This window comes from Schistocerca americana, chromosome 2 (genome assembly GCF_021461395.2).
Source record: "Schistocerca americana isolate TAMUIC-IGC-003095 chromosome 2, iqSchAmer2.1, whole genome shotgun sequence".
NCBI classification, from domain to species: Eukaryota; Metazoa; Arthropoda; class Insecta; order Orthoptera; family Acrididae; genus Schistocerca; species Schistocerca americana.
Window position 1 is genome coordinate 459,646,220 of NC_060120.1, and position 13,319 is coordinate 459,659,538.

The 13,319-nt window shown below is 36.8% G+C and overlaps 1 protein-coding gene across 1 annotated transcript in view; it reads right to left on the reverse strand.

Moving 5' to 3' along the window:
- Positions 1 to 239: 239 nt before the first annotated feature.
- Positions 240 to 13,319, reverse strand: part of LOC124595906 (sialin-like) — a 71,600-nt gene continuing 58,520 nt past the window's right edge. The window contains exons 8-9 of the mRNA XM_047134817.1: positions 5,074 to 5,315; positions 240 to 1,585 (exon numbers count right to left, since the gene is read on the reverse strand). Of these exons, the coding sequence (XP_046990773.1) occupies positions 1,421 to 1,585; positions 5,074 to 5,315 (407 nt within the window). The 3' untranslated portion in view covers positions 240 to 1,420. The remainder of the gene's footprint in view (positions 1,586 to 5,073; positions 5,316 to 13,319) is intronic.

Below are 13,319 nucleotides of genomic sequence, written 5' to 3' on the forward strand. Positions count from 1 at the left end.
ATGGGGTATGTCACCCTATTTTCAGCAGCCAGTGAGCTTAAAATATTTATAATATGGATAGAGACAAAAGTAACCATCAAGTAACAGCAGATGGGAACTCTGCTTCCACATGGTGAGTAAATTTATCTCTCTCTCTGAATAGTACATAATAATAATAATAATAATAATAATAATGAGTACTGTAATATTTGAAGCAGCCTGTTTTTATTTCACATTTTGTCTCACAGTCTGATTATTTAATAGACATGTTTTATATGATCTTGAGGAAAAACACAGAAAATGAAACAATGGAGTAATAATATAGCATTTGTATGAAACAGATGATAAAAATAAATACAAAATTCTTGAGCTGAACAAAAGCATTATATTTATCTATATAAATGGCAGATGGCAACAAGTTTCATGGAAACTATTGTGCCACCAGTACATTGTTATTATTTAAGATTAGGTTTATGCAGTAACATAATTTCTAGAAGGGATGAATAATAACTGTCTTACTGTATTCAAAGGACTGGTACGCATGAATGGGTTTTAAGACTTCACCATTTTTTATTTATTGCAGACACCAGATAGGGTTATTGTTTTTTATCTATGTAGCAAGGAAAACAATTACTGTGGATGGCATGCAGGATAATAAAGAGATACAAAGTTCATAAATATTGTTTATTTTGTGTATGAGTATTTCTTCTGCTTACAACAGTAATAATGCTTATTGTACCACAAGAAAATTAAACTACAAACAGATTCAGGGAGTTTACCTACTAATAAAATGTTTGGTTTAGACATAAAATGGGTTAAGTATTATACAAATGATATAATGGTGATATTTCACACACTCAGACATCTACATAAGTGCATACAAATACACACATGCATTCCAGAAATGTTGGCTGAGTGACAGCTTCAATGAGTTTTGTTTGCAAAATATGGAAAGAGAATGAAACAAATTTTTACTGTGGTCTATTAAAGCACTTGATGTATATGATTAACTAGAGTTCTGACACTATAGAGTCAGTAATATCAGACATGCAAATATGTGAACAAAACAGTCAGACAGGGAGCAGTCAGTGAAATGAAATGTATCTGACTGGACAGTAAAGACATAGTTTATTTAGGTGATAGAGCACCACCTGAAGCTCAAATATTAACATATTTAATGTCAATCTTTCAAAAACCCTACTTGTCAGGTTCATACAAACGTAATCCTGTACACAATTTTTCTGCTAGTAGGGGAAGAATACTTTCATTAAAGGTACACAAACCTATTTTATAGTACTCAGATCATAGCTTCTAATACAATAGTTACGAGGATAATATCTAAGTACTATGTCTCTTTGGTGGCTGCATTTGCAGTTGTAGCACAGCCAGATGAGCAATGGCAACAAGGCCTACTACCAAAATATCAAACAGATGTTTGGTATTATACTTTCTCTGTGATTGTGCTGATACTTGGTTCTTCCTTTTCAACTTTGGGTGTGTTCCAGGACTGCTCTTTAACACTTCCTAATGCAAAGTACAAAACATATGTAGCTGCTGAAATTCCTGCAGCAATGTAAAATACTATATTCCATTGTGTAAGTGATGGCTGTAAAATAGGAAAGAGAGATAAAAATACATTAGATCTATTATACACAATATTATAGAATTATTTTCTTTGTGATATAGAAGGTAGTATACTTCTTGCTAATATCATTATTACACCACAGCTTGTATTATCCCTTCTCTACTACTTGGTGTTAAAAGGGAACAGACACTGAAAGCATTATTGTTACATATGTGATATGAAGCTATACTAACTAAAACTTTCTTATATGGGGCAGATCATCAGAACAGTTGGGAAGAGATGCAAGGGACATTAGTGATGAAAATGACTAAAACAACAAAGTAAATCAGCTGTTGCCAAGCACTGCTATGAATATAAACATAAAATAAAGTACAATGGGACCAGCAGTGTGGTGAAATTAGCAAGTTTCTGTGACAGCATAGTTAAAAGAGTCTATCACAATACAGATATTAGAAAACTTAATAAACTGAGACAGAGGTTTCAGTTGAAACACAGCTTGGGGTCCAGTACTCACTTAATTTAGAGCCCATAATGTTTTTTGTTACAGTATGGTGTGCATTAAGAATTTTTGAATCACAAGGATAGCTACAAACACACAAAGATTACTAAATCACTACATGTTAACATTTCAACACAGCTCTCCAACATAATATAACACAAACAAAAACAGCTAGAAGCAAATGTCAAGGTCTTTTGTGTGGTTTATCACACCACTTGTCAGTGTCGGTAAATCTTTGAAAAAAGCCTTGTAGGCATTTGTGGGACAATTTGATACAGTGTGAGACACTGTCTGTCACAGTCACAAGATGGTGATGAAGATTTGGGTTGTAACCTCCAGTTATGGAAATACTGGCATAAGATACCTAGATCAGAAGTTGCCCAGTCACTCACATGGCCAAGCCTCCTGAACTATATTAGAGGAATATCAGATGTATATACAAATTAAACATGAGAAGACTGAGAATAGATCTCTGTGGTAAGCCATTATTCAATACTTCTGGACAGCTAGTGTCTTCTCCTGTGGTTACAGTAAATGTTCTTCCAACTGACATGTTGTTTGTTAGTTTCATTGTCCTCTGCACGGAGCAGCTTGTAATAATTTGTAAAGTAACCCACATCTCCAAACTGTATCATATGCTGCACTTAGATTAGTGCAAGCAAATGATGCTTTTTGTTTCATCTGGTATCATGCTTCAATAAATATTTTAACCCTCGAGCAGGTGCGCCATTTTTCATAATGTGAGCAGGCATGTGGCGCACTTCATGCGGGGGAATTTTAGCGTATGTATAGGATAGCTTTGTTTATGTTATGTATCATCAAAATCACAGTTTAATCTTAGTTTATTTAAACAATGGGAAAATAAACTTACATAATATGACCTTAACCACTGTTTTATTAAACAATAATGAAATAAATTTTCACTATAATACTCTGTTGTCAAGGGCAGATGTTACAGAGACAGCAATGACCCACTCAAAGCATTAAACAATGCAGATGCATCAGATCCCAGCCAGCTGCTTGTTCAATCATTAATAATCTCATATACAACTGCCTCATTGTGGCATTATGTTGCTAGTTCGTAACAGGGTCACTTTTTTGTACGAATCGTACATTTTTTTCTCACCTAGCTCTCTTTGTATTTTATATTACTGCTGCTCACTTGGACATACGACAACACAATTTATTGCTGTGTTCCCTGATCCAATAGTGAACGAACTGGTATGTGTTTGCAGTTGTGAAACAACAATGGAACCATGCTGAAACATTTTGTTTTTGGTTGGCGTACTTTATGCACAGGCACGCCCGCTCAGGGGTTAATGATAAGACTTGATGAACACTACTCAGTCCTGTTCCAAAGCCAGCTTCTTTAACAGGAAGATTCTGAAAGATCACTGGGCTAATCCAACTGTACATAACCCTTTCAAGGCATTATAAATACTGCTCAGTAATGGGACTGGGCTATTGCTATGACCTTTGATTGCTTCATTTTTTGTAGGATTGAACCAGTTATCATAATATCAGAGAAGAAATCTGCCAGCCATCTTTTTGAATAGTTTGGGATGGATTCTGTTACTATCCAGTGCCTTTCCAGGTTTTAGAGTTTTAAGAGCAGCCAAAATTTCAGATACAGAGGAAGTTCTTGAGAATTCACATTATTCATTAATGGTCTTTTTGAGCAATGAATGTTTGTGTCTGATGTATCTTATGTCTGTTTTATGTCTTGGTGCTCTGGATGTAGACAGTAAATGTGACCCAATCCTATTACCAGAGAGATGAGTCTTGCCTCTTACTTTTATTTTGTTTCTACCCAACTTCCTTATTAATTACCATGCTTATCTACTTGATGTTTGAAAATTGAGTGACTCAACAGGCAACTAGATAATCTTGAAGATCTCCTGGCTAAAATTTGTCACAAGACATGGACTCACATGGTTCTTTCCAGGACCTTTGGAACTATCATCACACAGATGATGATGACAAGGGGTTAAGGACAGTCGAAACTAAACACAGTAATGAAAGTTTGCTCATTTGCCATTTTCATTTTTATAACTGCCTTGAAAAGTAGAAGTGTTATTGCAGATCCCATCAGTGCAGTGGATGTCTCAGAATTCTACGTGAGTAGCTGTGTGTGTAGATTAGGCTGTGCTGGTGAGAGGAGTGATCTATGGATACATAGCAAATGCAGTGCAAATGAGGCTTGTTTAGTTGAACAACTTCATAAAAAATACTGTATTTTTGCTAGGCAGGTATCTGCTGAAGAGAAGAAGATACACGATACATTGTAACATAGTCTGCTAAATTGAAATGTTGTGATAGATACTATATTTTAGAAACCTCATTTTCAGTTGAGCTGTGGTAAGTATACACTTATATGATCTGATCCTTTTGTAGGCATTAGCTGGTTAAGAGACAGATGAAGTATACAGGAGACAGTATTGTATACGTTGTACTTGAAAGGAGTGGATTCACATTTTAGTTGCCCTGAACAAATTTCAAACTGGTGATATATCATAGTATTTACTTCTATCTGATTAGTAAAAAAATGAACAAAAAATTAAGAAATGTGGTACTTACAGCATAAACTCTTAATGTCAAATCATCAAATGGATTTGCAGATTGCACCTATAATGTAGTAAATGGAGAAATAGGGACCTGGCATTGTATGCAGATCTATAGGCCTACTAGGTAGCACCTATGGTAACAGACACCACAATGCTGGATCTAATTTTATTTCATTAAACAGTCACATACACATACAAAAAAAACTTTTTTTTAACTCACAATAGGCCGATACAAATCATCTGGAACTGAGTATTGTTATATGTCCAGTATATTCCACTTGAGTCAGAAAGCAACTAAACTACAGGGACTTTAAAGCATCACACTCCACAATTGTGATTTAGCCTTCATAGTTTGTGTCCCAAAAACTGTATTTTGATTTGTATGGAGAAGCATTCATGAGTGGATGTCATTATTCATATAAAAAAGCTGTGTTCTAAATACTCACATTTTCATTAATCAGGGCTCCCACAGCAAGTGGAGCAAATATTCCACAGGATGTAACTACTGTGTGGAGAAGTCCTGATATTGTACCAGCAAAGTTGCGTGCCAGATCCATGTGATTAAGATAACTTCCTCCATAGAGCGCTGAGTTTGTTGTTGTTGTTATTATTAGAAGAACCACAATAACACTTGAATTGCAGCCCACAAATGTAATGACGATAAAAGCTATTGCTGGCCCAATTCCCGCTGGAAAAAAATATTGCATATCATAAAGAGAATTTCAGCACAGTGGGAATGGGTACTATCTTAAAGTTCAAATTAAGTTTTTGCATGCGACAAAGACTAATTATATTACATAAATGTTCTAGAAATATTTACTTGCTAAGCAATTATTTAGAACCCATGTAAACATGAAGTTTCACTATCTTATATCTCAGTTTTTTCTGAAAACCCCAATAAAAGATTAAAATTTTAACCATTTAAAAAGAAATCTGGCATTCTATAGGTTTAGCATGAAGTGTTAGAGCCCTTAATTGTGTAGGTAGGTTAGACAAATGGATGGATTGAAGGTGTAGTGGGAATTAGTGAAAAGTGCAGGCAGGAAGAACAGGACTTTTAGTAAAATGGGTACTGGGTTATCAACACAAAATCAGACAGAGGTAATGCAAGAGTATGTGCAAGAATGAACAAGGTAATAATAATAAGCCATAGTTACTATGAAAAGCTTAGTGAACACATTACTGCAGCCGAGGCAGACACAAAGCCAACACCCTCTACACTAACACAAGTTTAAATGCCTACTACCTCTGCAGGCGATGAAGAGATTGAAAGAATGTTTGATGAAATAAAAAAAAAGAGTTATTTTGATTGTTGAGAGAGACGAAAATTTAATTGTAAGGGAGAGGTACTGTAGTTTGATAGTAAGAAAATGAAGAGAAGAAAAGATAGCAGGAGAAAATGAACTGGGGGAAAGGGGAAAGCATTGGCTGGGGGAAAAGTACGAAAGGGGAAGCAGCCTGCTGGAATTTCAGACATAGTGCAGTTTGGTCACCGCAGACATGTTGTTTAAGATTCATGAAAGAGAGCTGCATATTTGGAAGTGAGCGGGTGACACTGGAAGGTGTCAGATATATAATAGTGAGACAGAGAATTCAAAACCAAATTTTAAACTGGAAAAGTTTCCAGTGGCAGATATGAACTCTTACCATAATTAACTGATCATAAACGGCAAATTAGAACAGTTAAAAATACATAAAGTTAGGGAATTAATGAGATGGAACCTGGATAAAATGAAACTGCCACTGGTGACAAAGTTTTAAAGGGAGCATTAGGTAATGTTAAGTGGGTAGCTTGTGAAATGAAATGGTGAAGGCAGCAAAAGATCAAAAATGAAGAAAAGGTCAATTTAATTTAATCACATGACTAGGGCCCCCCGTCGGGCAGACAGTTCACCGGGTGCTGGTCGTTCAATTTGATGCCACTTCGGCAACCTGCAGTCAAGGAGGATGATAGGATGATGATGAGGACAACACAACACCCAGTCCCTGGGTGGAGAAAATTCCCCGACCCAGCCAGGAATCGAACCCAGGCCCAGAGGATTGATATTCCATCACGCTGACCATGCAGCTACCGGGGGCGGACAAGGCCCAGTATAATTCTTGGATAACACATGTGTTGTTGACTATAACTGACAAAAGGAGGAAGCAGATGCAGAAGGGCTATTCAAAGGAAATGAATTTGATGAGAGGCATGATAGTATCAGAAGAATTCGACAGAGCACTGGGAGTTCTAAGTCAAAAAAGGCACTTTGAGTAGATAACATTTCCTCAGAATTATTGTCATCCTTGGGAGAACATACTATGAAAAACAGGTAGCAGACTATGTTGTATTGGTGGAATACTTGGGAAATACAATCAGTCCACACTGAAGATTGCTTTCTAATCTCTCATGCAACCCATCCTAGAATGTTGTTCAGATGCGTGGACCTGTCCCAACAGGATTAACACGAGGTATTATATGTATACAGAGGAGGGCAGCACAAGTGGTCATCAGTTTGTCTGGCCCACGGCAGAGTGTCACAGAGACGTTGCAAGAAGTGAACTGTGAGACACCTGAAGATGTAAACTGCCCTGAGGAAAAATACTAACGAAGTTTCAAGAAATGGTTTTAAATGATGACTCTAAGTATTTACTACAACCTCTTACATATTGTGAGGACAACATCTGGTTAATTACAGCATGCACAGAGGCATTTAAACAGTCATTCTTTCACACTCCATATGTGACTGGAAAAGGGAGAAAGCCCTGATAGCTGGTAGAATGGGACATGTTCTCTGCCATGCTCTTCACAGTGATCTGCAGAGTATGGATGTAGATGTAAATAAAACTGGTACTCTTACAGGACAGATGAGGCAGGTGAAATACACTGAGACTTCAGGAAAAATATAATAATTCTGATTCCAAAGTAGGCATGTGCCAACAGGTGCGAATATTACTGAACCATAGTTTAATAAATTATGGTTTCCAAATGCTAATATAAAATGACATATAGAAGAATGGAAAAACTGGTAGAAGATGACCTCAGGGAAAATTAGTTTAGATTCTAGAGAAATTTAGAAACATGCAAGGTAATACTGACCCTACAACTAGTCTTGGACAACAGACTGAAAAAGGCAAACCTATGTTATAGCATTTGTAGATTCAGAGAAAGGTTTTGACAATGCTGACTCAAATATACTCTTATAAATTCTGAAGTTAGCATGGAGCAAAAGGTTATCTACAACTAGTGCAGAAACCAGACTGTAGTTACAAGAGATGAAAGATGTGAAAAGTGAACAATAGCTGAGAAGGGAGTAGCCAATCTACAGTGTTATGAATACTGCACACAAGCACGCAGCCGGCCGGAGTGGCCGTGCGGTTCTAGGCGCTACAGTCTGGAGCCGAGCGACCGTTACGGTCGCAGGTTCGAATCCTGCCTCAGGCATGGATGTGTGTGATGTCCTTAGGTTAGTTAGGTTTAATTAGTTCTAAGTTCTAGGCGACTGATGACCTCAGAAGTTAAGTCGCATAGTGCTCAGAGCCATTTGAACCACAAGCACGCAGTAAAGGAAACAATTCAGATATTTTAAAAATGAATTCAAGTGCAAGGAAAAGAAAGTAATACTTTTATGTTTGGCTGAAGTAATCCTGTCAAAAGATGGCACAGGACTTGGAAAATCAATTGGATGGTGGTTATGCACCACTTGACCAAGCACCATTCTGTATTTTTTTTAGATTTTTGTACCCACTCACGTGTGGAAGTGTAAACTATCTATAAAAATTGTTTTACACCAATATGATCAATTTTTCAACAGAAAGTTAATTTGAATGAAACGGCAAACACTCCACCTCAATTATCACATTTTACATCAGTTGACTAACCACACAATCTTACAGTTTTATTTTGCATCAGTTGGCTATGTGGCAAATAAATATCAGTTGGACACATGATGCAGTAATGCTTTGCCTGTGCTCTCTCTCTCTCTCTCTCTCTCTCTCTCTCCCCCCCCCCCCCCCCCCCCCGCCCCCGCCGTCCCCACCCACTCCCATGTGTCGTGTGTTTTTCCGATTGTGTGACAGTCCTCTAATAATATATTTTATAGTTTTTACTGTTCTTGAGTGTTGTTTGGATAATGGAACATGAGCAGAATGTGTAATGGAGATCATGAAGAAGATGGATGAACTTGAAACTCAAGTTAGTTTCTTAGTATAAGATTGGGTTTTGAGGTGCAGTCTAATTGCAAATTATATGTAGGCTCTTCTAGCTATGATTCATAAAAGTGACATTCTAAATTACTATATTTAATTAAGCATCTGGTTTTCCATACGCAGGAAAATGAAGATGCAGTAGGCTTCCAGTGACTTGCCTTTGCAACATCTTATCCATCACATAAACCTGCTGTTGATGTCACACCATCGAGTCCAATAAAGTCTGATTTAAGCCCCAACATCTGTACAACCATATTATGAAAGAAATAATGTTTCCAATTTGGGTGCTGTGATCCCAACTAAAATTTCTGAAGGGTGTGAAGAAATACAAGATCATGAAATGTTGAATGATGAATACATAGGAGAGTCTTCAAATGGGAGACCAAGGAAGGGACAGGCAAGAAAGTACCCATCACAAAATTGATATATAAGGAGGACAAATATGTTAGAAATAAGACTTACATAACTCAAAGAGTAAAAGCAAAAGAAAAGAAAGGCATCAGGGAATATCTCTGTCCCTAAAATGTTTTTCAAAGTTAAGAAGGGATAATTTAAAATTTTACAATACTGACTCACATGATGCTCAAACAGCACTTATTTGCACTATGGTACGCCTACAGGAAAATGAAGTAAAAGGGAGAGACTTAAGAACTTACAGAAAAGGATGTAAACAAGGGTACATAATATGCGGGTACTTGTATGTAAAACTTTCTTACTCTAGACTTTTAGAATATCCAACAGAATGAAACATTTGACTCTACAGAAAATTAAGTCACCACAGGACATTTGACACTTCCAAGGAGTGGGTTTATGAAGTTTATGAAAGAACAGGCTTGCTGAAGAGAAATGCAAAGAAGTAGTAGATAATATCAGAAAAATTCCTAAATACAAATCTCACTTTAGAAGAGGTGAAACAAATAGAAATGTCCTTGTCCCAGAAATTACCCTTCACCTCACGTACAGTCTGTACAAAAAAGAATTTTCAGACCCAGTACATTGGCCTCTTACAAGAAAACATTACGGTCAAAATTTAATTTACAAAGAAAGGAGCTGAAAAAAGACATATGTAGCCTAATGTTTGTGACAGACTTGAGGTCCTGATAAATAATTGTGACAATTTAGTGGCACAAAACCATAAGACTCATCTTAATATAGTGAAGGCTGCTCAGGATCTGAAATCTTCAGATATTTTATGAGCAAAATAAGATGAGAAGGTAGAAGTTCTTTGTGTTGACCTTGAAGAAATGTTGCCTCCTCCAAGAATTCCTCCAAACGTTGTGTTCTGCAAGCAACAATTGTGGCTATATAACGTAGGTATTCATAATGCTAGTATGGACACAAGACACTGCTAGGTATGGTTAGAGGGTGAGGCAGGACATGGAGAAAATAGAAACATCAAGATGTTTTTCATGCTAAAATCCGTTTTAGATCATCATCCTGCATTGCAGAAAATAAGGCAGAGAATTCTTATACCTAGGCGTATATTCCTTCCAGATGACAGCAATTCTGCAGACATATGAGGGTGAGTCAAATGAAAACCTTAAATATTTTTTAAAATATTATTTATTGTGCAGAAGTGGCACAAAGCTGTATCACTTTACAACATAATCTCGCCCACACTCAATGCAAGTCCTCCAGCACTTACAAAGTGCATAAATTCATTTAGAAAAAAATTCTTTTAGTAGTCCATGCAACCACTCATGCACATGCACCGTGTGGTGTACCTCTTCATCAGAATGGAACTTCTTTCCTCCCATTGTGTCTTTGAGTGGTCCAAACATATGGAAATCACTTGGGGCAAGGTCTGGTGAGTATGGTGGATGAAGAAGACACTCAAAATGCAGGTCTGTGATTGTTGCAACCGTTGTATGGGCAGTGTGGGACCTTGCATTGCCATGTTGCAAAAGTACGCCTGTTGACAGCAATACACATCACTTTAATTTGATTGCAGGCCGCAGATGATTTTTTAGGAGATCTGTGTATGATGCGCTAGTGACAGTGGTCGCTCTAGGCATGTAATGGTCCAAAATGACGGTTTTTTTTTTGCCCCAAAAGAGAGTCAGCATAACCTTCCCTGCTGATGGTTCTGTTCGAAACTTCTTTTGTTTTGGTAATGAGGAATGGCACCATTGCTTGCTCGCTCTCTTTGTTTCCGGTTGGTGGAAGTGAAACCAGGTTTCGTCCCCAGTAACGATTCTTGCAAGGAAGCCATCTCCTTCTTGTTCAAAGTGCCGAAGAAGTTCTTCACAAGCATCAACACGTCATTCTCTCATTTCAGGAGTCAGCTGCCATGGCACCCATCTTGCAGACAATTTGTGAAACTGGAGTACGTCATGCACAATGTGGTGTGCTCACCCAAGACTAATCTGTAAACATGCTGCAATGTCATTCAGTGTCACTCGGCAGTTTTCCTTCACTATGGCTTCAACTGCTGCCATGTTCTGTGGAGTCACAACACGTTGTGCCTGACCTGGATAAGGAGCATCTTCCACTGAAGTCACACCATTTGCGATCTTCATACTCCATTTGTAGACTTGCTGCTGTGACAAACATGCATCACCTTCATTCGTCAATGAATATCAACAGGTTTCACACCTTCACTACGCAAAAACTGAATAACAGAACCCTGTTCTTCCCTGGTGCAAGTCGCAAGTGGGGCAGCCATCTTTTTATACTGATACTGTGACGGTATGTGTACATCTGCACTATGCTGCCACCTACAGGCCATTCTGCATGCTGTTTGTAGTATGCTTCCCAACCTACAGGATAACAGTGCGAAATTTTGATTTGTTATTAAAAATTTAAGGTTTTCATTTGACTGACCCTCATAGCATGCACTCTCAAACTGCAACAGAGATTTTTTATACCAAATGATTACATGTATGTCCTGGAAGTGTGTCACAAAAGAAATCCTCTTACTGTCCATTTCAAGAGTGTGTCAAATGTAGAAAACAACATAGTAAATCACAAAATCAACTCCCAGAAAAGAAAATAAAGTGGTTGATGATGAGAGATGTAGAACAGTTTAAAGATAAACCATTCAATATATTGTTCAAAACTGGATTTAATGATGAACAATTTGAAATTGACATTATAGCCCAAGATGCTGGATGTGGCAGTCATGTATGTACAATGTGTGCTTGCTTGTGTGTGTGAGTGCTGTGTCTTTCTCTTTTGCTGAATAAGGCTGTGGCCAAAAGCTTTATCTAAGTGTCTTTTAACTGTGGCTCTCTGCAGGCAAACATGTCTTATTTACAGTAAGTAGTGCTCTATCTTTTCCTATATTGTAGATATTTTTCTCTGGAGTTTCCATTGTTTGAAATTGACATTAGTAAGAAATTAGCTGGTTGACCTCCTCAAATATGGGATAAAATCAATTTTCATGCCCTCTTAACACTTCTATGGTCAAATGGGAACCCAATTTCTAAAGCCAAGCTAAATGGCATTCATTCCCTGATGGGTCTCATTGCAAATGATGCACAAGATTTTTACCACAAACTCTTCACGCACCCTGACTCCGATGATGAAACTGATGGCTTTGGCTGCTCACAACTGTAGTTTATTGTTGATAGTGAAATATCAAAATAAGAAATTTCTATTTTTCACTTATGCAAGTCTTAAGTTTCCATTTCTTTGTAAGAGTGTTTATTATAATTTCATGTCTACAAAATTTACAACAAAAAACATCCTAAGAAATAGCTTCATTCTATTTAAATTAAATGTATGCTATAATTTTGTAATGTTGTAGTCGGTATCTGGCATTCATATATTCAAATAAGGTATGTAAATGTATAAAATCAATGTTACTACCTGTGTTCTTAGGTCAATAAAATACAATTATAGCTCCAAACTATTATTTATTATCATAATTTTTTATTTCTAGAAATGTTTTTCTAATTGCATTAGAGAGTGTGCAGTATTTTCTGAATATACGAGGAGCATTTTTCTTCAAGTTATGTAGGAAGATGTTACTTGAATAAACAGATAAATAAAAAGCTTAAACATTGAATGGTAATGCTATTTTCCTTGTATACCAGTTAAGTATCTTTAAATATAACCTGAACTAATACAATTGTATCATGATTTATGAAATAATTGACATGACATTACATCCTTCTCTAATTTTCATCACTTGACAAAGAGACACATTTTGGCCTGGAATCAGCTAAGATAAAATGTAGAACTGAAAATCATATATAAAAGCATCACATGACCAAGTACCACTTCTACATAAAGTCACAGTTTTGCTACATTTTATATGATTTTAAGATATGGGCATCTAAATTTAATTCAGTTTCATAATTGTAGTGCTTAAAAACTAGATTTGGTGTAGGAACTGAATTCATATTAACTCTTTCACATTTTTGCAATATCTCAAAATAAAGTTTTAGTGCTTGGTAAGCTGATGCATAACACCATCCAATTGAATGAAATGGATAGTCTCTTTGAAAGAGGTTAAAAGAACATCAACAAAATTAACATGGGTAATGGAATGCAGAGCTGC